Raw genomic sequence first — 24514 nt, forward strand, 5'->3', positions numbered from 1 at the left:
GGGCCGTGGTTATATCAACGAGACTGAACGTGGTAGGAACCTGGTGTTGCATCCCTTCTGTACATAAGTGTTCATCTAGCTTCGAGGAAGGCAAATACCGATATCATAATGGCCAAAATTCAAGGTAAGAATCTAAAGTACTTTATTTCTGCAGGCAAGCGAAGGAACGGTGTGTCAGACCTGCTGTACTCGCTGTAGAACACCTGGCCATCTTCATGACTACTCGACGCGATCTGCGCGTACTGCCACGGCTAACGGCCGCGATATGATCGACTGATCGATGGGTGCCGGGTATGACGGGAGTGCAAGTGTAAGCCCAGCAGCAGCTAGCTGCTTGCTGAAGCTGTGGCCTCGGTCTTTCCGCCTCTGAATTAGTAGTCTTTGCGCCTCTGAATTAGTAGTCTTTGGTTCCAATCAATGCTACATTACTAGACACAGTGATGCGAGGATGATGGTGGTCATGATCATGATGATGATGCCGATTGATGTATTAGTGATGATGGTTGGTGATGATGTTGCCATTGTTGGTAATTATGGTAGCTTAGACTTAAAACGAATGAGATGTTGTACACAATGTATTAACTGGCGATCACAATCGCAAACTTATGTAATTTTTTCCCCATAGTTTCAGACTTTGATTTATTATGATTTATGATTTTTTAACTAACGTTTACTAGATGGTCTAAATATACCTTGCTCTTTTTGCCTCATCCTGTCATTCAACATTAGTTCTAGTTCTACATCTCTTCATGTTTTTGCCTAACCGCAGGCCGTGTGCCGCCGCCGCTCCTTCACACAGTATGGGAACGTTTTGCGTTTGGGCTGGTCGCAGTTTAACATGCTCAAGATACAGTGTACAAGATCTTCACTACTCTATATAAAACCAGTCTGTCCATCTAGCTATTCTAAACTGAACTGAACATGAGCTTGAGCTACAGTTTCTAAGTCTAAAAAAGCCAAAGGCAGAACTCTGACAAAAGTGCTAAACTTTTTTTATACATGTATTAAAAGGCTATTGGCATGTTTGTACTGAAAAAAAAAATAACTCTCATCAAAATCTTAATTTATGTGAGGAGCTAAGTCTTGAGTCATACAATGTACATGTACTATGATAGGATAATTATTGTTTACAGAGACTGACTTCTTCAAATCTTGGTAGGACTGACAATGTTCATGGAGCAGTGCCCTGGTTTCCGTTGGTATACAATAACGACAAAAAGTTATCTCTTTTCTCTACCATTCCTCCCTCTTTCTCTTTCTTTCTCTCTCTCACAGGAGGAACTGTTGTTGAGATGCAAGGGGATGAGATGACAAGGTAAGTACCAAGTATCCATTTGATGCTGACTGCCCCTCTCCTTTTCCCTTGGTACAGGGAACCGTAGAGGACTTAACACTACTACAAGGTACCCATTAGAAGGTTCCTCCTTGTATCAAGGTACTAAAAAATGAAGAAACATGAAAGTAGTGTACACACAAATGCATAGGATAGTTCGTACTGTATGTTTCCTGGAGTGACTGTAAAAAATATCAACATAATGTGTGGTAGTCTGCCAAAAAGTTAACCATGTGATGTATACAGAGACCAGACGCTGTGCGTCAGGCTACCAAAAAGTCTGTTGAAGTGCTTGAGGGGAGGATTTATAAGACTTGTGGGACACTGTACTGAACTGTAGTCCTACTGAGCTACAGTATCTACTCATTCCCTTACATTCTTGGAGCCCATACAGGGATCAGTGCAAAAAGAGGGAGCTAAGAAGTCCGACAGGCATCCCTGTACTAAAGACAGACACAGGCCTTGATAGCATTAATGAATTAAGAACAGCCATGCCAGATAGGCAGGTTCGGAAGTGTAAGCATGTACGTTGCCTATATGGCACCCGAGCTGGCATCCAGGTTCAAGCCAATTCAGTGCATGCCCTCAAAATGTACAGTGCACTCTTGTTTAAACATACATGTAACAAACATGGTTATCCATAATGAAATTCCGGTTACAACGAAGTAAAAATTCAGGCTGCAACATTATTTGCTCTATGTCTTTCATTGTTTATTTGTTCAGTTATAACAAAATTTTTATATGATGAAAGAAAACTGCCAGTCCCGAGGACTTTGTTATAACAAGAGTCCACTGTAGTAGTATGCAAAGTAGTTAGCACAGACTTTAAGGGACACTGACCTGCTTCTCACTTGAAACTAATATGGTACAACACATTGCTTTTGATATGGTTCAACTGGATAGTTTGCTCTTCCATTGCAAATGCTTAGGCCTATCACCTACAGAAATAGCTAGAAAACCTAATGGGTTAAAAACGGAGCTCAGTGTTGCCTTTAAATACCATTATTATACCTGTAGTGTAGTAAAAAAAAAAAAAAATAGAAGTACAAACTGTGTGAAGTGCTTTTAGTCTGTTTGGCTGTGTCTTGTGATAAAACTTTGTCAACTGCAACGGAAGAAGCAATTCAAAGGCTGTTGACTTTGATCTCCTTCAGTGATTATAACATGCAACTCTCAGCATAAAAGGTGACCTTCACTGCATTGAATCCAACACATGGCTATTTACTGGCATTTTAGTGTTGTCGTTTTTTCTCCCTCATACCAAACAGGCTTTGAACAATGTGTGCACCCATGTGTGCACACTGACTGGGCTGTATTGCTGAACACACGGAAACCCGCTGTAATCCCATTTTATGTTTCAAAGTACAATTCTGCATCAAGTTCAAGTTAGCTGCAGTAGCAGTGAAGTATCATTTATAAGCTTTCAAGCAAAATCAAATGGACGGTATTATAAAGATTTGTAATTCCTAAAATAAGTTAACAGACCCTTTCATTGTCTTAAAAAGAAGCGATATTTAGCATAAACCTTGCGTATGCAAATTAGATTGTGTATGAATTGTTGTTGTCATACATTAACATAGCAATGCAAGTTTCCCATTCAGGTGTGCAAGTTTCTTCACTTTGTCTCCCTAGAGCTACAAATTGAATTTGCTAAGATGGCAACTGCTGATCTGTGAAGTGAAGAAACTTGCACCTGAACCTTCACCCCTCTGAATTTAATACTAGAAACCAGTCTTTCTTTCAAGTTTCCCCATTGATCATTAAATGAAACAAACAAGAAAAATGCTGAGGGACACCCTGTGAACCAAGCTATTTGAAAGGTCATAATCTCTTTAACTGTAGATAGGCCTACATCGGGTGAATTTTTTTTTTCTTCTTTTGTGTGTGTTTGTGCATAGATTGTGCAGGAACAATGCAGTATAACTATAAGGGACCTCTTGTCCAGCATCATGATGGATAATATTGTCCCAACACCATGGGTGCTGGATATAGGAATGATATATTTTCTTGTTTTCTTGCTGGTCCTATAGATGCAGTATGGTTGGCTGTACATCGAGTCTGAAATAGGGCAGAGAGGTCAGGAGGTTAGCATGTCATAGGCATCAGTATTTTGTAGAAAACAAGAAGGGTTTGATAGAACAGTTAGTATTATCGATAAGATAGAATTACTTCATTGACTGTTGTGCTTTTGAAAGATACCATTGTACTGTTTAGTATCATTCACCTTTTGTTTACATAAATTTATCTGTAAGTAGAGCATTACATAAACTGTACATTATGTCTTTACTAAAAGGGAAAACATTGTCCAACAGATACCTCAATGTCACATGATCCTGTTAATCCAATCACTGACTAGTGTGTGTTCGAAGAGCCCATCATAGTTTATAACAATCTCTGTATTCAATACAAGAGGTGTAAAAGATCAAAGTGTACACTTTGTATACAGAGCTAGTTAGGGATATCTCCTGCAAAGAGTGAGCCATTTCATGTATTGTTACGGTAATTCCAGACAGACTGCAGTACCAGTATCAAAAGGTTAAATGAGGAAAAGCACTTCATGTTTGATAGTTGCAGACCAATAGATACAATTTTATAATTCAATTAATAGAAAATTGATGTGCAACAAATTTCTGTGCAGATGCAGAGCTCATCTAGTGAAGTTGAAACATGAATACAATGTTTGAACACATCTACTCACCTGGATCTGTCTATCTCATGATAACCTTTTGACACGAGGCCTCATGGTTCAGTCTATTGTTGGCATTATTGTGCTACATAAATGTGCCAAGTACTAGCTTGGCACAGCACAGAACTGCAGAGCAAGTGCAAATGCTGACAATGTCAGCACTACATGATATTGCTGAAGGCGTTAGTTTGCCCAATTCCCTACTGTAAAGACAGACATTTTTTATGTATGATATTTTCGCAGCTTTTGCAAGGAGCAAAGTTAAATGCATTTCATATGTGGAAGTTTTTGTCTGCACCGTGCATTGACTGCTAGTGGCAATTCATGAAAAATTTCATACAGTAAAAAAGATTGTCAGCTCCAATTTATAACGGAAAGTGCGACTCAATATTTCTGTTTTTACATCCAGCAATTATTCTCATCAAAGTGGTACTAAAGTTAAACCCAATCGCCCAAATTCACAAAGATGGTAGAAATGAAACCATGGTTCAAACCATGAACAAAACCATAGAGTGCCAAGTGTCGCAAGGAATATTTTGCTACGAAATTGATCATTTCGTTGATAAAATGCCCGTTTCGTTTACAAAATTATCATGTCATGGACAAAATGTGCATTTAGTTACAAAATGTCATTTCGTTTACAAAATAATCATTTCATCGTCGAAACGACTGAATTTGTAACAAAATATTCCATGCGACACTTGGCGCTCAATGGTTTTTGTCCATATGAACCATGGTTTCATTTGTCTCCTGTGTGAATTTGGGCCTATGAGGATGGGCTGATTTTGCCACAACACGCATTTCCCTTAGACTCCTGCTCGAGTATTCTCGGGACTGGTCCTCAAAGGGTTAAAATGCTACAATTTTAACATTATCCATTTCCTCACTTGTTGCTGGGCAGGTACACTTTGTTTGGTGGCCCTTGCCCAAATACCAAATTCAGGTGACTTAGATAGAGAAAGTTGTACCTTGAATAATAGGAAGTTTCAAATGTCAGGACGTCTTGAGGAAAGGCTAGCTTTCCCCTTTTTTTCCACTGGAGACTCTCTGATTTTATTCTAGTCTTTATTTTCCCTTTGCGATGTAAAAGAGACAAACAGTTCAGTGATATTCAGAACTGTCTGATACAAATGGAACTGCTCTTTGTACAAGTCTGTCAGTTAAAGCATCAATGGATGAAAGAGCATACATTTGTACTGAGGTATGTGACGTACTTGATTACACTCATGGAACGTAAAATCTTTGTGTTGAGATTCCAAGACACTGTAAAGATTATGTAATCATGCTTTGTGATGTACCTTTTAAAGCCTCATTTCAACGAGAGAGAGAGAGAGAGAGAGAGAGAGAGAGAGAGGGAAAACCAAAAAAAAAGAAAGGAAGAAATCAGAGAGCATGATAGAGAGAGAGAGAGAGAGGGGGGGGGGGGCTTTAGAAAGATGGAAGTTTCAATATTTTTAAAGGATTATCAGACTTGCAATGTCACTTTAAAGTCCTCATTTTGGTGCTTATGTGAAGTGCTGAAGTTCATTCTGTAACAACACCTACACTCTGTACATCTTTCCCTGTAAATTCCTTTAATACACAGTGCCTATCATGAGTAATTGAAACACAAGTGTTACATAGTAAATTTGGTCCTCATTTATTAATTCCTTTTTTACTTAGAACTTCGAGTAATTTCTCTTTTAGCTGCTTTTGCCACAAATCAACACAGTGAATATAAAATATCTTCCCCAAGTGTCCTTTTCTGTTATAGTCTATGTAATCAACCCACATATAAACCTGACTCCTACTGGTACTGGTACTAGAGTCACTCTCACAATGTCACCTTGTATGGGACTGAAAGACCAAAGTCAACTCAATGAAATTCATAATATCTGGATGCCCTTTGCCCCAACAGTAAAAAGTGAAGGTCTAAAACAGTAACACTGAGGATACTACCAAAATGGTCTTCTCCCTTTCTTTAATATCCTTAACCCTTTGAGGACTAGTCCTGCATTATGACTATACTTCGGCAGGTACTTTTTGCACTTGGGAAGCAAAATCAGCTCATTCTTGGATGGGTTGCTATGGTAAATTGCCAACAAGTTGCTTTTTAGCTGGATGCTTTGATAAAGGAATGGTATATCATTGGTTGAGATAAGAATTCAGTTAGATTTTAAATTTTTGTGAGATATTTAGAAACCACTTTTTATCAAATGAATTGTCAAAAAGCAAAGATTCTAAGAGGAATTCAAAGTTGATTTATGACAGTCACTAATTATATTCAAGCACATACAGTGCTTTCCTTAATAATAGAATGGTTTAGTTTTGATTTAGAAATAAAGTAGTTTGTGAATGAGAGTGTTATGTACCAACTGAAATACCAATAGGCCTGCAAATTGCAGTGTAGAATACATTATCGTGATATTTCGCCAATGTGAAAGTAGGCAATTACTGTGGTATGGTTATCTTATGGCCAATCAATAAGCATGCAATAATTTCAATGTGAATGTACACATACAATATGTGCACACATCTGTGTGACAAAAATGGTTTTACTTGTAAAGAGCTGTGAAGTGGGACAACTTTATGTCATATACCTGCAATATACTTTAAACTGGTACTTTTAAATGTTTTGTCTGTACTTGTACTTCACATTGTCCTGAACAGTGTCTGAGTCAAGGCTACTTGTACTATCAATCATACCATTGTACATTGTACTAACCTGTGCACTACACATTGTGCTTCAATACAAGGTGACTTTGAAAGGTCTGTTCTTGCTTTATAAATACCATGTTTATTCAGTCGGAAAGTTCAATGCATTTATCTTTGTCTATAGGTAAACAATTGTGATGGGGGGGGGGTGGGTTTGTTTAATAGGTAATGCAGAAAAACCAAGTGATTTCTTCAAATACTTGGAGACAGAGAAGAGAATTCACACTTTACAGTTTAGCTTTTAAGTTTGATAAAAGGTTGCAGGACATTCAATTTACCATACATATTGAATGTATAGTTTCAATGCAAAACAATGCTACTTTGTTGTACTTATGCTGCCTTCTTGGTTTCCCCTATTATTCCTTCCATGGAAGAGTGATGCATCATACATGGATAGCCTTTTGTGGTTTTGTTGATTAATGCCCTGAGGGATCTTAACCCCATTGCACTATGACCTCAGAAGCTTGTTCGTAGGGTCAGAGCATGCTGCTTTCTTCTGTATTATACCTCCTTGGTTGTACAGCATACAGATCTATGTACAAATTGTATACTGCAAAATGTTCCACATTCCGTATACACTCTGCTTTCTTCAATATCATCAGTACAAGTGCTGTAAAACATACCAAGTGCATAGAACAGGCAACATTTACTGCATCTGGAGCTTGTGTTTTTTCTGTGTCAATACAATGTACTATGCGGATATATCTGAGGGAGTACTTGTACCATATGAGCTGTAAAGCCTTTGGATATGAAACATATGATATGTTTTCATGGTCTGTCAAAGGCATAACAAAAATGAAAAGATTAGCATTACACTGCTGATTGTAATGATAAAAGATTTTTTATGTGTACGTGTGTGTTCACATAATGCATACAAGGGGGAGGGGTGTGGGGACTGGTTTGCAAAGTTTACTGTTTTTATTTTTAATTTTTTTAAAATTTTTTACTAGGTGTGTGTGAACATGGAGGTGGGACAAGCCGTGTGTGAACAGTCCCTGGTCGGTGGTATCTTTGAGTTTATCATGGATGCTCCTAACCACAAGATTCCTTGTGATGAAGTTGTAGATAGCTGGATGATTAAAGGGTGCATGTGATCATCAATGAGCGTGTTTCTACTGAGCGACGAAAATTCGAGGTGATACCGGCCGATGCCGGCCGATACCGGCCGATGCGTGGTGACACCTCGAATTTTTCCTCAGTAGAAACAGATCGGGTAGTGGCCGATGCCGGCTGATGCGAGGTGCTCCGTCGTCCATCTATTGAGGTGGTCGATGCGTGGTGACGCGAAGGACGATTCTTAGTCGAAACACACCGGGTAGCGAAATTCATGGTGTATCGGACGTCTAGAATTTCTCCCCGCGCTTTTCAATCGGTTCATTGCATATACCGCACACACTCCTTCGACACATGTGTACAAAATAAGTGTGTACACACAGCGACCGTGTTCGCATCATGCTTTGTTTGTACCAACTCGCTTGTGTATGTGTTATAGGCCCTATACGTTATGTTACATGTGAATTGTGGCATTCATCGTCTATTGTTCGCGTGATTAACAGCCTAACTTATTGCATTACTAAGCCCTCATCACTTACTTGATTTTACACCGCGTTATTTCATTTTATATTGTCTCGAATCGCGAGAGTACCACATTAGTACGTCGCAGCCTTGAGAAAATCTCAACTGGACCCTCGATCTCCAAAGATTTCTCATCAGTCAGTCGCAGGATACCAGTATGTTAGTTCGGGGTATATTGGATGGGAAGACGAAAAGAAATGGCTAATCAAAAAATAGCCGACGCAGTTGTAGCAAAGCAGGCAGGGTTCGGATCGTATTAACAGGCAGTGCGCGCGTGACCCAAATCTGTGACTTAAAAATACCTGACTTCCGGAATCGCCGCATTTGCATGTCACCTTTGCATGTCACCTTTGCATCACCTCGTATTTTATCGCTCAGTAGAAACAGCTCGAGTGGTCGTAAAATACGAGGTGCTGCGTTGGACAAAATTCGTGGCGATGCCAGGGATGTGAGGCGCTCTCAGTAGAAACACGCTCAATGAGCTTGTGGACAGAGTTGACCTTAGCCTCTTTCAAAGGCCAAAACACTGCGTGATGTCATACTATTAAGAGTTGGTGAGGCGAATCCGTGCCTGGCAGTGTGAGGGACTATTATGGGATCTGGTGTAGATTTGGTTGAGATGGGGCTTCGGGGTTTCCAACTTTTTTCCCTTTTTTTTGTGAGATAACATATTGAGAATAAACCTCCTATGAAATATGAAAGATCGTGTTACAGTTCTAGGAGGAATTCAAGTTTTCTTGATGAGAATTGGGTTTGAAATGGCTGAGATATCAAAAGTGAAGAGGTTCCTATGGTAAAAGGTGGGACCCACCTAAAAGTTTATCAGGACCACTTTGTTTTATTTTGTTTAATATCTCAACCATTTCAAAACCAATTTCCATCAAATAAACTTTGAATTCCTCCTAGATGATTTCTCCCAGATGACATCCTACTAGAAGTTATGATCATCGTATAATCTCTATACGCTCTAACAAAGATCGAGTGAAAATGTTCACTCTTGAAGGAGTGAATAACAGAAAAGAGTGAATTTAGAGTGAAATTGGAGTGAATTTTGTGTGAAAATGTTCATTTTCACTCATTTCCGAGTGACCTCAGGGATTACTCCAAAATCTTTGAGTGATCCCTGAGGTCACTCCAAAATGAGTGAAAAAGAACGTCTTAAAGGGGATGGCTAGTAACTGATCAGTGGGAATCAGTCGGAATGCTGGAGGATGATAGTTCCAATCCTTGTGGGATTCATTTAATAGTACATTGTATATCTATTGTTGTGTGAAAATCATTTGCTTCAGAATGGTCTCATATTCAAGTAATGTGCAGTTTAATGTTTCCAGGTTAGCGTGCCTGGTCAGTGACGGGGCATTAATCTGCACATTACTTGAATATGAGACCGTTCTGAAGCAAATAATTTTCACACAACAATAGATATTAAATGTACTCTTCAATGAATCCCACAAGGATTGGAACAATCGTCCCTCAGCATTCCCACTGATTCCCACTGATCGGTTACTAGCCATCCCAAATTCACTCCAACTTCACTCTAAATGCACTCTTTTTTGTATTCACTCTTTCAAGAGTGAATATTTTCACTACATCTTTTTTAGAGAGTATAGTCTCCTCATCCAGCAGTTCCAATACCAAACTTTAAAATTCATAACTTTTGCCTCGATTGTCCTCAAAGTTTCACTGATGTGTTCTACTAATGTTGCTGCTTTCACTCAATCCACATTTCTCTTTGAGTTTTGGTTTCTTTTAATTGTTTAGGATGAGTCCCGAGTACACTTGGGCAGGTATCTATGACGAATGTGTGTTGTAGCAGACCCAGTCCATCCTCAACAGGTTAATAATGAGTAGTACCAGTGATGGAGATGAAGGGAGGGAGAGAGAGATTGAAAGAGATAGAAAGGTGGAGCAGAGATGAAAATAACTGTACACAGCCCAGTCGCTGTACATGGTACGTTCGCATAGCGTAGTAAACAGCGTCTGGTCGCGCCAAGATGAAAAGAGAGATTGAAATATAAGGGGAGATATTGGGAGACATAGCTAGAGACTGTCAACAAATATAGTGAGAGAGAGACTCAAGGGATAGAGAAAGGAGAGAGGGAGAGAGATAGAAAAAAGATGAGGTTTAGAGATAAAGAGAGAGAAAAAGAGATAGATAGATAGATGGAGAGAGAGAGAGGGAGAGATCTATAGATGGATAGATAGATGGAGGAAAAAGAAAGAAAGAAAGAGAGAGAGAGGGAGATCTATAGTCTTGGATAGATAGATGTAGAGAGAAAGAAAGAAAGAGATGGAGAGAGAGATTCCGCGAGAAGGAGGGAGGGATAGATCTTGAAATAATCTGTAGTAAGTGGTGTACAATAGAACCTGCCGTGGGCAAGTGCCCTTTACCTTGTTGAAAGTGACTCTGTGGTCTCTGTGATAAATCCAGGAAATGGTTATGTAACTCATAGTGCAGATGGGTGACTCAGTGAAATGGGATCTTGAAAGAAAGATCACATTTCATGACCTCAGTCATGGGACATACATGTAGTGTATACAAACAATGACAGATTGAATAACCCAATCTGGCTTGACTTTAGTTCCCAGCACATGTACCAGGTAGTTAGATCTCGAGTAAAGTTAAATACAAAACTACTAATTAAGATGGTATCGATATGGAGGTACTAGGCCTGCCTATTACAATTTATAGTGTTCATTATGAACGCAAGCTGTTCTGGCACTTGGATGGAAATGGGCCAGGGTACAACCATGGAGCTACATACAGCAGTGTATTTAACATTTTGGAATGTCTTCTGTATCACAACTCTATCATCTGCCTATCATAACCATAACCCTTGTTTGTTTATGATGCTTGTTATACAGTAAGTATGTGTATATGCCCCAGAGCGTAAAGAAACACATATTGTGCACACACCATTGTAAAATGTAGCTCCATGATAAAAGTACTTCCTGCATCCATTTCCTGTACATGTAGGTGAGACCATTAAACCTGTTGAGGACGGTTTGATTTTGCTACAACACGCATTTTTAGCTCACCTGAGCCAAAGGCTCAAGTGAGCTATTGCGATCGCCCTTCGTCCGGCGTCCGTCGTGCGTCGTGCGTCGTGCGTCGTGCGTCGTGCGTCGTGCGTCGTCCGTCGTCCGTCGTGCGTCGTGCGTCGTGCGTCGTGCGTCGTGCGTAAACTTTTTACATTTTCATCTTCTTCTTGAAAACCCCAAGACCGATTTTCATCAAACTTGGCAGGTAGCATCCCTAGGGGGTTAGGAACTCAATTTGTTAAAATGGGCACCATGCCCCACCCAGGGGGCCCCCAGGGGGGCCCAAACCCCCCAAAATTAAGGAATCTGTAAAAATCTTCTTCTCTAGAACCAGAAGTGATAGAGCTAAGTTAATACTATGAGTTAGTACATTGATGACTGTAGTTTCAAGTTTGTTCATGGCAGAATCAGGGGTGCCCCCCTTGGGACCCAGGGGAGGGGGGTGGGGAAGGGTTCTAATGGGGCCTAAATTGTACATTTTCATCTTCTTCTTGAGAACCCCATGACCCATTTTCACCAAACTTGGCAGGTAGCATCCCTAGGGGGTTAGGAACTCAATTTGTTAAAATGGGCACCATGCCCCACCTAGGGGGCCCACAGGGGGCCCAAACCCCCCAAAATTAAGGAATCCGCAAAAATCTTCTTCTCTAGAACCAGAAGTGATAGAGCTAAGTTAATACTATGAGTAAGTACATTGATGACTGTAGTTTCAAGTTTGTTCATGGCAGAATCAGGGGTGCCCCCCTTGGGACCCAGGGGAGGGGGTGAGGAGGGGTCCTAATGGGGCCTAAATTGTACATTTTTATCTTATTCTTGAAAACCCCATGACCCATTTTCACCAAACTTGGCAGGTAGCATCCCTAGGGGGTTAGGATCTCAATTTGTTAAAATGGGCACCATGCCCAACCCAGGGGGCCCCCAGGGGTCCCAAACCCCCCAAATGAAGGAATCTTTATAAATCTTCTCTAGAATCAGAAGTTATAGAGCTGAGATAATATTATGAGTGAGTACATTAATGACTGTAGTTTGAAGTTTGTTCATAGGAGATCCAGGGGTGCCCCTCTTGGGTAGGGGGGGGGGGGGTGGTTGGAAGGGTCCAAATGGGGGCCTGAATTGTACATTTTCATCTTCTTCCTGAAAACCTCATGATGGATTTTTGTCAAACTTGGCAGGTAGCATCCCTAGGGGGTCAGGATCTCAATTTATCAAAATGGGCACCATGCCCCACCCAGAGGGCCCCAGGGGGCCCCAATCCCCCCAAATTAAGGAATCTTTAAAAAATTGGGCCCTTATTGTACATTTTCATCTTCTACTTGAGAATGCCTGGTCAAATTTTAATTTAGATTAGTGACTGCGTGAAAGGTGAACTTGCGATACTCAGGTGAACTTGCGATACTCAGGTGAGCGCTAGACCCGCGGGTCTCTTGTCCTTAGATACCTGCCAGAGTTTACTCGGGACTCGTCCTCAAGGGGTTAAGCTTGCAAACATACACAAGTCAAAATTGTGAAACTTTGAAACATGGAAAACACTGTCAGATAGGCCTATTCTAAACCTTACTACCGGTATGTTTTGAGTGCCCGCTGGCACAGAGAAACCCTACAGCCTTGTACACACTGTCCAAAGCGCCTGTACAGAATGGGTTAAACCTGACTTGAGAAACTTAGTCAGGCATTACATTTTTATGATTCTAAGCTGCTCCCTGACTATATTAAAACTCAACTAAGAATAACTCAAGTAAAAAAACAACAACAACAATGACTGACAAACTAATGAAAATATTTCTAAATATGTTTATGAAGAAGTTCTTCATTAGCATGAAGCACTTGATGGTGTGAAATATGTAAATAAAACCATTTTGTCAGTTTTTCCACAAAAGATTTGGTGAATATTAGATACATTGTTACCTTTATCTTTCTTGTGAATGGGATTTTCCCCCGTGACCTGGGTCATCATAATGAAACAGCACAAAAAAAATCCTACATGTAATGATAATTGCTCTACCCTCACAGTACAGACAAACAAAAAAGTTATCAGGTACATGGTTAAAGAAAAAAACAAACGAATTTTACTACGTGTACATGTCATACACCATAATCTTTTATGCACGCAGACTGTGCCATAATCACTTTTGCTGGTAGATGAGAGGTACATATTTATCATTTTTTTTCATGATGTTCAATATCTTAAATTGCTATTATCAGTTTTTTACTAGTTCATCTGTATGTGCGTCATTCTTCTTTTTTTTTTTTTTCAACCCTGGAATTCTTGTGACAATGTGAACTTTAATTTGTATAGTGGAAAGTCATAATTATTTGATATCAATATTATGAATCATTTCTGCTGAATTTGAAAACTTGTAAGTGATATACCAAATGAAGATTGTGATCCTATTTGCTAGACAAATGATATTTGAAGCCATCATCTTTTGTAGTAATACTTCTGCAAAATGATCTTGACCTCTTTGAATTGAAACTCTTGATTCATTTTATATTGCAGAGAGATTAAATGAAACTAGTTGAAATACAGTTTGTTACAGTCTATCTGTGAAAAGAATAGAAAAAAAAATACCTTAAGTACTATAAAAGTTGAATACCAAATAATGACAGAAACATTCATTTTGTCTACTTAAGATGTAATTGTGGTAGACTTCAGTTGTTGTTTTTTTTTGTCTTTTCCTTTGAGTCTCATGATAATGTGATAAACATTATTTTGTTGAATTTTAAAGATTGATTACCATTGGGAGCATTGATTTGAAAATGTTCGAGTTATGGCATTTGATGCCTGTACATGTATGTGTAGGTCACTTTTATTACAAAACATCCTACCATTAAAAAAAAATGCAATAAAGCCTAGAATGTACGAGATATCACTATTTTTCTCACTAAACCATAATTGTACACTGGACAGTTTAGCTAGTCTAGAAATAATTTCATTATAACTATTGTTCACATTTTGTATTTTTAACAATTGCTTATAATGAATAAGATTTTTACATTGGTTGTTTCTATCCCTAACTCACATTTTAGATCCATTTTGAAGCACAAAAGCTGGGTGTTTGTTTTATCTGCAAATAGTAAATAAAGCCTTTAAGATGTGATTGTGGTAGACTTCTTTTTTTTTTTGTCTTTGTCTTTCAGGCTCATCATAATGTGATAATACTACAGTGTATTTTGTTGAATTTTAATATTTGCTTGTTTTCCTCCTAATTTTCTCCAGAATCATCTGGGATATTATCAAGGAGAAGTTGATCTTTCCCTTCGTTGATCTTGACCTGAAATCCTTTGATCTTGGAATTGAAAACCGTGATGCCACAAATGACCAGGGTAAAGGAAACATTTCTTGATTAGCAGCATTCGAAGGGAAAGTCGCCGTACATGGTCTTTAAGCCTAATAGTATCAGTAGTGAACTGGCATTAATTTGTTTGTTTCTTTTTTCCGTCATCATGAGTTTAATAAGACCTTGTGTGGACCAAAAATAAAATTTACTCAAAGTCCTAGGAAACTCATTATTCCTGTATGACCGCTGCTTCGTTCAATTTTTTTTTTTTCTTAAAGATTGTGGTAGTCCATTCCATTGTACAGTCCATTTTCCAGTTAGTTTTAAGATACAAAAACTATTAAAAACAAATGAAAGGGAAAATTTTCTGTCAACTCAAATACAAGCACAAAGATGTGTTATTTTTTTAAGTCTCACATGTTCTCGTGAAAACATGATATTAGTTGTACTGGAAATGTAGGGGCAATGAAATATTGAACCCGTTTCCCTCGATTTGATAAGTTGTACATGTATTTTGGGGTCACTTCCGGCAGATTATTGAGTAGAGTCTGAAACTGTATACACAGCTGACAGATTGAGTGTCAAGTGGAAGTTTGGTACATCATGTCATCACGATTTGTCACTAGTCATACCCTGTGATGGAATTCAAAGAAAATGTTTTAATTTCTTTTATTGATTTCGTTTTACAGTCACGGTGGATTGTGCCGAGGCCATCAAGAAGTACAATGTAGGCATCAAGTGTGCAACCATTACACCAGATGAGAAGAGAGTGGAAGGTTGGTTAATCCTTGATTCTTCCTCCCATCCGCCTTTTCTTTTTTTTCTCTCTCTCTCTCTTGTTCCCCTCATAAATAAATATGAGCAGCATCAGCATTGGATGCATCACACAGTCTCAGTTATTAGAATATACTTGGTGTCCAAAAAAAAGTGGAACGGTGGATTTTCAGTACTTTGCATTCTAAAAGTGCTATATTTTTTGACATTATTAGAAAGGGCATCTTCCGCAGAAGACAATGATACCAAAATCATTAAATTTGGTTCATAACTTTTATTCTACGCCCAATAAATGTAATCATTTTCAAATTTCGCTGGTTTTGTGCGACGTATGAGCGAAGAATTTTGGTGCGACATGCATTCCATACGGTGTTTTGTGTAAGCCCGTTGATCCATGTCAACAAAAGATACAGCTTTCACATTGGGTGCGCACGCACACATACACACTGTTTTTTTCTGACCCACGCCCAATGTGAAAGCTGTATGTTTTGTCGACAGAATGTAATCTGTAATAACACTCACAATGTAGGAGTTCAAAGAGTGAAACAAAGATATTGAGCCTATATACAAATATGTAAAACATAATGTATCATTTGTGTGTATACTGTGTGACACACAGAGGATTTGTCTTCTTGTCATTTCTCAGAGACCAACTATATCTCTATGTGATTCCAAATGGAAGTTTCATCCATTTCACACACAGTCAAACCTCCCTCTTATGGTCACCTGTCTATAGTGGCCGTCTGATTATATATGGTTATTATAAATTCTCTTTGACAAGAAATTATTGTTTCATGTCCAAAGTTCCCCCATACATGATGTGCAAGAACTATTCCTTTAGTTTCCCTAGAAATATGAAATATTTTGTTGTGCAGAATTTTTGTAGATCATATGCCATATGTTTATAATTATACTGCACTAGCACAAAACAACATTGCATCTAAACTTTTAATATTCAGATGTTAAGATAATACCGAAATACTCATCTCTATAAATAATATTTACAAGCTTGAATGCGTTCATAACCAATTGAAGTTCACTGTAAGAGGCCTTGTGCAAGGGAGTAATCACAGAAAAAAGTTTCCACTTTGACAGTAGATCTTATCTTGTTGGCATATATTGAAAGTTTGTTAACATTTCTCTATATTTCACTTCCCTCTTCTCTTTCTTGTCGTTGTGGCTTGCCATACAGAATTCAAGCTGAAAAAGATGTGGAAGTCCCCCAACGGAACCATCCGGAACATTCTGGGAGGCACCGTCTTCCGGGAGGCCATCATCTGTGAGAACATTCCCCGTCTTGTTACCACCTGGACCAAACCCATTGTCATTGGCCGCCACGCCCATGCCGATCAGGTGTGTTGGCATCTTCGAATTCTTCTTACATGTTGCCTAGCAACACTTATACTCGTAGAGAGAAAACTTCTGTGTCCCATCATGGAGAAGTCTCACATCAACAAGAAGATGTGTTTGTAATCATGTTTCTGCAGTGGGTTCTGTACATGTTTAGGTGTTATGGGTGGTTTAGACACCTCTCTTTCTGAGAAAAAAAAACGAGAGTCCAATAAAGAGCCGAGTCAAAAACTGCATTGCCTGTGAAGGGTCATGTTTGTGGATGACAAATGACTTCTACATTATGATTATGTATGAGATGATAACCATGTGTAATATGCAACTCTTTTATCCCCCCCCCCCCTAAATCCAACAACAATGAATCCCTGAGCAGTACAAGGCTACAGACTTTGTGGTCCCAGGAAAGGGCAAAGTTGAGATCAAGTTTACCCCAGAGGATGGGAGCGAGGGGCAGTCATTCACCGTCCATGAGTTTAAAGATGGTGGAGGAGTTGCCATGGGGATGTTCAACACGGATGTCTCCATCGAGAACTTTGCCCACTGCTGCTTCCGGTATGCCCTCGACAGGGGCTACCCTCTGTACCTCAGGTATGCTGACCTTCATTTTAACTCTTTCTTTGCCACGATTTGACCCCTGTGTGTGCCACCTAATTGTGAAACAGCAATGTTGTCATGCTTTGGGGCTTATCTGTTTTTCCAAATCTATGTAACTGTCATAGATTTTTGTTACTATGGACATGTAATGAGCAAAGTTGTAGAGAAACTGCCAAGCGTTACTTAGATGTATTAAAATTATGTGACAATTCTATGATTGTTTTCCTTTCAAATGACCAGTACATTATTGTAGAGCCATGACTTTTGCACACAAAACCGTAACAAAAACTTTTACAAGCAAATCCACTTGGGAATACCGCTTGATTGTAAATCACCACATATAAATGGAAGCTACATGGGACAGGATTAGAATCGCAAGAAATTCTTTCAATATACTGTCCGTGACATTTGGTCATTTACTGATTGGTTTAGGCGGGTTTGTACTTTGGGCAGAATATGCGAATTTGGCACGCCGTCGATTGAGTCGGGTGTGTGAACCTGGCACACAAAGAGTTAAAGACCCAGGAGTGTGGAGAGGGAAGGGTGGCCCAGCCCAGCTCGATTATATTTGGCCCCAGAACAAATTGTGTGCAACTTTATGACTGATCTATACAATACACATGTAGAATCTCAACTGGAGTTGACAATTACCAATGAGCATACATTACTATGCACATACAAAATATTTGCTGACGGTTACTATTCATGGTTTTTTGAAGTTACTGTGGTGGGTAGTGAATTAAATGTGACTACATGTGTCTCCCCGCTGTACCAGGTTTTTGAAACTACAACCCCGCCAAATATGGTGTACATGGTCGGCACACCACGCTTTTAAAAGTTGGAGGGTGAGGGCAGTTTATATTTCTTGCAGCCACTTTCGGGTTTTCATCAGCTAACAAGAAAAAAAAAAAGGGGGTCTTCTGCGCAACTTTCTAGTGTTACTTCTGGGGTAATAAAATGTGGGGGGGGGGGGGGGGCCCAAGTGGTCACACCCTATGTATTCCCTTATCTTGTGCTAAAAAGGTGGGGGGGGGGGGGGTGGGTCGGAGCTTCTCTGCTGAGCTGAACTTGTTTGTCATATCATAGTGGTTTCCTGTAAAAATAAAAACTGTTTCAGAGATAATCTGAGGTATAACAATATGGTATTACTATAGAAATGATTTAAAACAGCTTTATGGATAGGGAGAGAGAGAGAGAGAAATGCATACATTGTACATACAGACAGACAGAAGAGCAAGAGAAAACATTTCAGTGCCAAAGATTAGATTATGTTTGAACTCTCCAACTTTCATAGGGCATCTGACATAATCTAAGATATCAGATTCATAAACCTGGTGTTGCTAGAATGAGATGAATTAAAAGCTTCATATCCAGAGGTAATTGCGATGCATCTTTTCCATTCTGTTTCCTCTGAATTCTATCACCTCAACCTGTGCAGTACCAAGAACACAATCTTGAAGCGCTACGACGGTCGCTTCAAGGACATCTTCCAAGAAATCTACGAGAAGGAGTACCAGTCTCAGTTTGAGGCAAAGAAGCTCTGGTATGAGCATCGCCTCATTGATGACATGGTGGCCTTTGCACTCAAAAATGAGGGTGGCTTCGTCTGGGCATGCAAGAACTATGACGGTGACGTCCAGAGTGATTCAGTAGCACAAGGTAACATAGAGACTTTTTCTAGAAATCATTTTATGCATGTGTCATATCCTTTCATTTAGTTTATTTTATTCCCCCCCCAAAAAAAAAAAAAAAAAATGTAATTGCAATATGATATTGATTTGAATGCACATAATGACACAAAATCAATACAACAATGCAATCAGAGAAAATATTGTTAATGAAATTACAATATGATATTGATTTGAATGCACATAATGGCACAAATTCAGTACAACAATGCAATCAGAGAAAATATTGTTAATTAAATTACAATATGATATTGATTTGAATGCACATAATGACACAAAATTAGTACAACAATGCAATCAGAGAAAATATTGTTAATCAAATTACAATATGAAATGTTGTGACTTTTATGACAAATACCAAATCCAAATTGTTTTGAGAATGGATGTGTTGATAGCTCAGGAAGATGATGATTTGTGCTTATGACCATATTTTTCTTGGGAGGGTAGGGAAGAGTTTCTTTATCTCTACCATATTACTGCCATTTACATCTGAGTTTCAGAAATAGGAGCTGGTGCTTTTCACTGTTTTATCTAAAAAATTATGAAAGTTTTAGACTCATGTTCATTAAAGATGAAAGTGCAGCACAGAAGTATATATTTTGATAGATAGCTACTTAAAGGGATCGTATAGTTTTGGTTGAGACCTAATTTCTTTGGTGAGATAATGGGAAACCTCTTATGAAATATGAAAGAGCATGTAATTCTATGAGGAATTCAACGTTTATTTGATGAAAATTGGTTTGGAAATGGCTGAGATATCAAAAAAAGAGCGATTCTGATAAAGTGTGGTACCCACATTTTATTACGATTGCTTTGTTTTACTTTGTTTATGGATGTTTCAGTCATTCCAAACCCGATTTTCATCAAATAAACTTTGAATTCCTTTTAAAATGGTATGCTCTGTACTATATTATTAGTGGGGTTTTTTTGGTATCTCGCAAAAAGTTAAAAACCCAATTCTCATCTCCACCAATACTGTACCATCCCTTTAAGATGTAAGATGAACTTAAATTCTTTATTGAACACCCCCAGGCTACGGATCTCTAGGGATGATGACATCAGTACTGATCTGTCCAGATGGTAAGACGGTGGAGTCGGAGGCTGCCCATGGAACAGTCACCAGGCATTACAGAATGCACCAACAGGGCAAGGAGACATCTACCAACTCAGTGGGTGAGTTCAGGAGTGTGATAGGATGATGATAATAATAGTAATCACAATTAATAATAGCTAGAAATAATGATAATGATAATAATAATAATAATAATAATAATAATAATAATAATAATAATAATAATAATAATGATAATAGTAGTGATAATGATAATAACAATGTAAATAATGATAATTATTATTTTTATTCAATGATAAGAATAATTATAAAATACAGTAAACCTCGCATGAGTCGAAGCTCTCGGGACTGACAAAAATGCTTCGACTTAAGTGAACTTCGACTCTCGCGAGAGTCGATTTTTTTTTCAACTCACAGTTATGTACATGTATTATAGTACATTTGCATGCATGTGTGTGTGTGTGTGTGCGTGTGTGTGTGTGTGTGTGTGCGTGCATACGTGTGTGTGTTTGCATTCAAATTTGTCTGTTCTTGAAGATAGTGTTCTTATTTTGTTCTAAATTGAACATGGAATTTGTATCAATACTAGTAGTTAAACATAGTTCTGAGAATGTCTGCGCTAATGTGGCAATGTGCATGTGCTAGTGTATGTCTATGGTGCAACGTAGGTAGCCATCTCTGTCAACCTACCCTGAGACAAACACTCTCCCAGGCCCATCCCACCTCCATTGAACAAAACTATACAGCCAGCCGGGCACGCACAAACAAGCTCCGCCCACTTGGCCTGTCACTAAAATATTAAAGCAGCGATTGGTTGACCAAGGAGTCCTGGCTTGACATGGATATAGTATGGATGTGCTGTGTGTATGGATAAAGTATGGATCGATGTGCTGTGTGTATACATGTATACATGTGCATGTATTCGACATGCGTGCGGAGCTACAGTGAGTGTGCATGCTTTGCAGTAGGTCAGGGACGGGGTTCTGCGACATGCCGATTTTTTGTTCTCCTCTAAATGTAATGAGAATGCCAGAGAAATCTTCTTCGGCTCAAGTGATGTAAACTATGTGTATTTCGTACAAAAGGGACTGAATGTTTTACTTCGACACAGCCGAAATTCGACTCTCGTACTTCGGCTTATCCAAATATTTCTTAGAGAAAATACATAGGGAAAAATCAGGACTTTTTATTTTGCTTCGAGTTAAGTGATATTCGACTCACTCGACGTCGACTTATCCGAGGTTTACTGTAGTAATAATGATAGTAATTAACACTTATATAATGCTTAGTACTGATGTTTCTAAACGCATTGATACAGAAAAAATATTCACAAAATCAAAATACAGCATTATGTATGCATGGTATAACAACAGCAACAAAAATTAGGATTGAGTAAACAAGTAAGTTTTCAGCAAGGAGTTTAGCATTATCAAAGCAAACTAGAAAAGCACTCGTAGAGCACAGACCTCCACAAAGCAGCTCATTTCCACCCATACACACATGCTGAAAATCACCCAATATCCCAATGATACAGAAGCCTTAATACCTCATCAGCTTCCTGCATGCTGTGCCTCGAGCAGAGCATGCACTTCTGTGCGCATATTATGCAAACCTCAAGTACGCACAGCTTGAACTCTCAAGTTCCTTGACTCTATTTGCCCACAGATAAAAGAAAAAAATCCTGCAAAAATTCATACAAATTCCTGAATCACTACCAAAATATAATCATCTTTTTCTTGTGTCATTATTAACTTTTCCTGCAAGTTTCAGCCAAATCCTTTCCCAACTCTTTGAGTTTTGCACAGAGACAAACCACGGCTAATAAAACCTAACCTCCTTCCTTGGTGGAAGTGATAAACAGTCAGAGAGGAAACAAGAACAGGCAGACAGTAAAAATAGATCAGAAAGAAGGAGAGACAGACACACACACAGGCAGATATACATACAAACAGATGCATACTAGTAGGCATAGGCTGTGTTTGAGCGCTCAAAAGTAGACCCTTGAACCTTGATATCTTTTGTGTAATTCATTGCCTACATTGTATGGAAAGGTGAAGGGTTTCATACAAGACCTCTGGGATCACTGAATAAAAAGCTATATTTCATGAGCTCCCATGTGGGGCCACATTTTCTTTTTCCTTTTCCTGCAAACTGTTCCCCTACAGAGACATTTACTATTATGAGCTCCTAGACATTTTATTAGCGAAAGATTTATAAAAAAGTAAGAGTTAGATCAGCTTTTATGATATCACTTGATTTGATTACCTGCTGCAAATCATATGTAAATAGGGCCCCATTCATTTCTTCTTTTTTTCCATAACAACAAGAACCACAAGTGAAATGAGCCCAGACCCTTATTTTCAACGTTACACTACCTTGGCCCTAATACAATAGTCTTGCACTAATATTTGTTTCCTTTTAACCCGTTGAGGACGAGTCCCGAGTATACTCGGGCACGTGTCTATGCGAAATGCGTGTTGTAGCAAAATCAAACCATCCTCAATGGCTTAACTAACTCACTGAGAACAGTGAGATCACCATGGGTGTGAAACAGAACAAAATGTAAAAGAAACTGCACTTTTGGGCAAAAAACAATGTCTCAAAACAAGAGTTTGTTTTATCAGTGCTCTTCATAACGACAGTCTACTGTGGTACAAAATACATGTATCATGCACAATGTAAGCATTACAATGAATTATACCAGTGCATGATTCTGTGATTATATGATTATATTATGTGATGCTTACGTATGCCAACTTCTCATGTTGTTTTGGATGATTTTATCCCCCCCCCCCCCAGCTTCCATCTTTGCTTGGACCAGGGGCTTGGCCCATCGGGCCAAACTGGACAGCAACCAGGCCCTGGCCAAGTTTGCCAAGGCGCTGGAAGAAGCCTGTGTCGAGACAATAGAGGGCGGCATTATGACCAAAGACCTGGCGATATGCATCAAGGGAATGGCCAAGTAAGTCTCCTAGGAGTCTTTCCCCTTTCTTCTCTCTCATTCATTTATTTCCATGCCATATTTTGTGTTTTTGCAAAAAAGCTCGACATTAAAAAAAGCTTGACATTTAAAACAATATAATATGCCCAGAAGAACACTGATTTACTGTGGCTATTACCATTGTCATAATACCAGTACGGTGGACACCCATTATAATGAAGTCATTGGGACCTGCAGTTTTTTGTCGTTATATCAAAATTTCGTTGTAACCAAACAAATAAACAATAAAAATACATAGAGTAGACAATGTTGCGGCTTGAATTTTTAACCCGTTGAGGACGAGTCCCGAGTATACTCGGGCAAGCGTCTATGGGAAATGCGTGTTGTAGCAAAATGAAACTGTCCTCAACGGGTTAATTTTGTTATAACTGTGTTCATAATAAAGGGAGTGCACTGTATCTGTCTGGATGACATCCTGTATATGCTGTTATTTTCGCGAATGAGGAGGTCACAGAGATTTTTGCGAGATGCGGCTTTCGTGAATTGACACAGAGGCCTTTTTAAGCGCACTATTACATTAGCACTTGGTGGCATTTTCGCATGTTGTTAAAATTCGCTGTTCAACTGTGTTGCGTGAAATTCGTGAAAATTAAACCCTTGTGAAAATTAAACCCTCCCGAAAATACAGTTTATAAGTAAAAGCTTTCAATATTAAAAAGCTATGAATACATTCTCATATATCACATATGATATTTGACTCTTGCTTATTTTTGTGAGAGAATTGGTCCACTCATTTCCATTTTGCTATTTCTATGTCTCTGTTTCCTGTTTGCCTCACAGCATCACAAGAGCAGACTACGTGAACACCTTTGAGTTCATCGAGAAGGTGGCAGCAGCAGTGACAGCCAAGTGTCAATGACTAAAGACCGGTAGCAGACTATGACTTCAGTTGTACAATGTACCTGAAATAGCCCCTGTTTGTCTGTATATTTAGCAGTGAATTTTCATCTCCAGATCAAAGTGAACTAATTACTGACAACCGGTGTCGTAAGATTCTCTTCACTCTTTTTAAACTGTCTCAATTATGTCTGTCAAACTCTCATTCTCATTAGAAACCTTACTGCCCAACATGAGGCTCATTTCTTTAGTTGTTTTTTAAGTCCTTAATTTGACATGAAGTGGTCAGACAGGTGTTTTATGAAAGAAAGTATTAATGGTTTCGTTGATATGCCCATGCTGCAATCCCATTTGGATGACGGAGGGTTTTTTTTTTCATGCTTTTAAAAGCAACTGGGCATTTGATCACCAGATTTTCCCTTTTTTATTATGGTAAAATTAAAGTTTGTCTGTATTAGCAAAATCAGGAAGATTTAGCATGAGTGCAACTATGTGGACTTGATATTTTTATATGTTCCAAATGTAGATACCAGTAGATGTTTGTGATTAATCAGGCAAAACACTGCCCCGTATGTGTGGGAATGCAACCA

At 38.8% G+C, this 24514-nt stretch overlaps 1 protein-coding gene across 1 annotated transcript; it reads left to right on the forward strand.

Annotated features, from left to right (window-relative positions):
- Positions 1 to 1276: 1276 nt before the first annotated feature.
- Positions 1277 to 24514, forward strand: LOC139717956 (isocitrate dehydrogenase [NADP] cytoplasmic-like). The gene is made up of 9 exons (XM_071629438.1): positions 1277 to 1315; positions 14548 to 14654; positions 15298 to 15384; positions 16575 to 16735; positions 17106 to 17320; positions 18765 to 18985; positions 20047 to 20187; positions 22886 to 23048; positions 23868 to 24514. Exons 1-9 carry the CDS (start codon positions 1293 to 1295, stop codon positions 23944 to 23946), a joined length of 1197 nt encoding a protein of 398 aa, XP_071485539.1. The 5' UTR covers positions 1277 to 1292; the 3' UTR covers positions 23947 to 24514.

Source organism: Diadema antillarum, unplaced genomic scaffold, assembly GCF_040938485.1.
Source record: "Diadema antillarum isolate AM-2024a unplaced genomic scaffold, OU_Dant_1.0 scf00000086, whole genome shotgun sequence".
In the NCBI taxonomy this organism is placed as follows: Eukaryota; Metazoa; Echinodermata; class Echinoidea; order Diadematoida; family Diadematidae; genus Diadema; species Diadema antillarum.

Bases quoted from the DNA above. Each gene is read 5' to 3' on its own strand.
- LOC139717956 (XM_071629438.1), top strand. From the start codon at position 1,293: ATGCAAGGGGATGAGATGACAAG. The intron at 1,316-14,547 runs GTAAGTACCAAG...AATTTTCTCCAG, and splicing joins CAAGGGGATGAGATGACAAG to AATCATCTGGGATATTATCA. The intron at 18,986-20,046 runs GTAACATAGAGA...GAACACCCCCAG, and splicing joins GAGTGATTCAGTAGCACAAG to GCTACGGATCTCTAGGGATG.